The 1,322-nt window shown below is 36.0% G+C and overlaps 1 protein-coding gene across 1 annotated transcript; it reads left to right on the top strand.

Annotated features, from left to right (window-relative positions):
* Positions 1-619: 619 nt before the first annotated feature.
* LOC122716724 lies at positions 620-1,118 on the top strand (the record flags this gene model as incomplete). The annotated part of the gene is made up of 1 exon (XM_043940074.1): positions 620-1,118. A coding segment is annotated over one exon (499 nt), but the record flags the coding sequence as incomplete, so codon positions are not given.
* Between the last annotated feature and the right edge of the window lie 204 nt (positions 1,119-1,322).

The raw sequence follows: 1,322 nt of genomic DNA on the forward strand, positions 1-1,322 counted from the left end.
TGAAATTTTATATGTAGTTTTATTATTGAATGTCGCCAGCAATATCATTATTTCATAGTTGATATCTATTTGTTTTTCTTCGATACATATACTTCAAATGTTTTGAAAACAGATACGCGCAATATAATTAAATATATTCATTCAACTCGTACATTTTATTTATTGTTTTCCACTGCCCAGTCAACAGGTTACGGGCCCAGATTACGAAAGAAACAATAAATAATTAAGTAAAGTACAATTAAATTGAAAAAGTACGTAGGTTTGTTATCCGGCCTTGAGCAAACGTGAAATATAACCTTAATCGTGATGGAGTACGAAACTGTTCGTATTAATAAGCTGAAAGGATTGGAAAATTTCAAGTGCGCGTTACTTTGAAATCCTGCGGTGCATGGGAAATAGTCACAGGTGAATCAATTCTTCCTGTACCAGGAGATGATGCGGCAAATCGAGCACGCGCTGCCTGGACAAAACTCGACAGTACAGCTCAACGCATAATCGCCACATCAGTGGATGAAAAACTACTTTTGCATATTATTAATTGTGAATCGGTTAAGGATATGTGGAAAAAGCTGGAATCTGTTTACGAACAAAAATCTGATACTAGTACTTGCTGTTGCAGCAATGGTACAATTACCAGAAGGAATCGAGCGATGATGTCGCTACTCACATCATAAAAATCGAGAATCTTGCACATCGGCTACAAACTTTGGGTGAGAAAATTCCAAATCAAATGATTATTACTAAAATACTCATGACATTACCTCCATCATTCAAATATTTTATTAGTGCGTGGGAATCAACTCAACCCAACGAAAGAACTCTCACAAATCTTATTTCAAGGCTCACCATTGAGGAAACAAGAATGGGAACCGAAGAAAAAGCAGAGAACATTGTTTTTACTGCCAATAAACATCAATATAAGAAAAATTTCAAAAAAGGCAACGTTAAACCAGGCGTATGTCATTATTGCCACAAACCAGGGCATTGGATCAAGGAATGTAGAAACCGAAAAGCAGCAAACGAAAAATACAAAGGAAGGAAAGAAAAAGCACTCATTGGAGCCACGTCTGCAGAATATAATTTAGAAACATCCAATGATGCATGGCACATGGATTCAGGTGCGACTGAGCACATGTCAAATCGTCGCGAATGGTTTTCGTCATATAAAAAATTTGACACAGTAGAGAATATTAAGATAGGTGATGGAAAATATATTGAAGCAATTGGATCAGGAGATATCGACATTCTTGCTTTTAATGGAAAAGAGTGCGAAAGTACCTCAGTAATGTTTTTCACATACCAGAGCTAAGTTTCAATCTTTT

Source organism: Apis laboriosa, unplaced genomic scaffold (genome assembly GCF_014066325.1).
Source record: "Apis laboriosa isolate Shangri-la unplaced genomic scaffold, ASM1406632v1 scaffold4868_cov68, whole genome shotgun sequence".
In the NCBI taxonomy this organism is placed as follows: Eukaryota; Metazoa; Arthropoda; class Insecta; order Hymenoptera; family Apidae; genus Apis; species Apis laboriosa.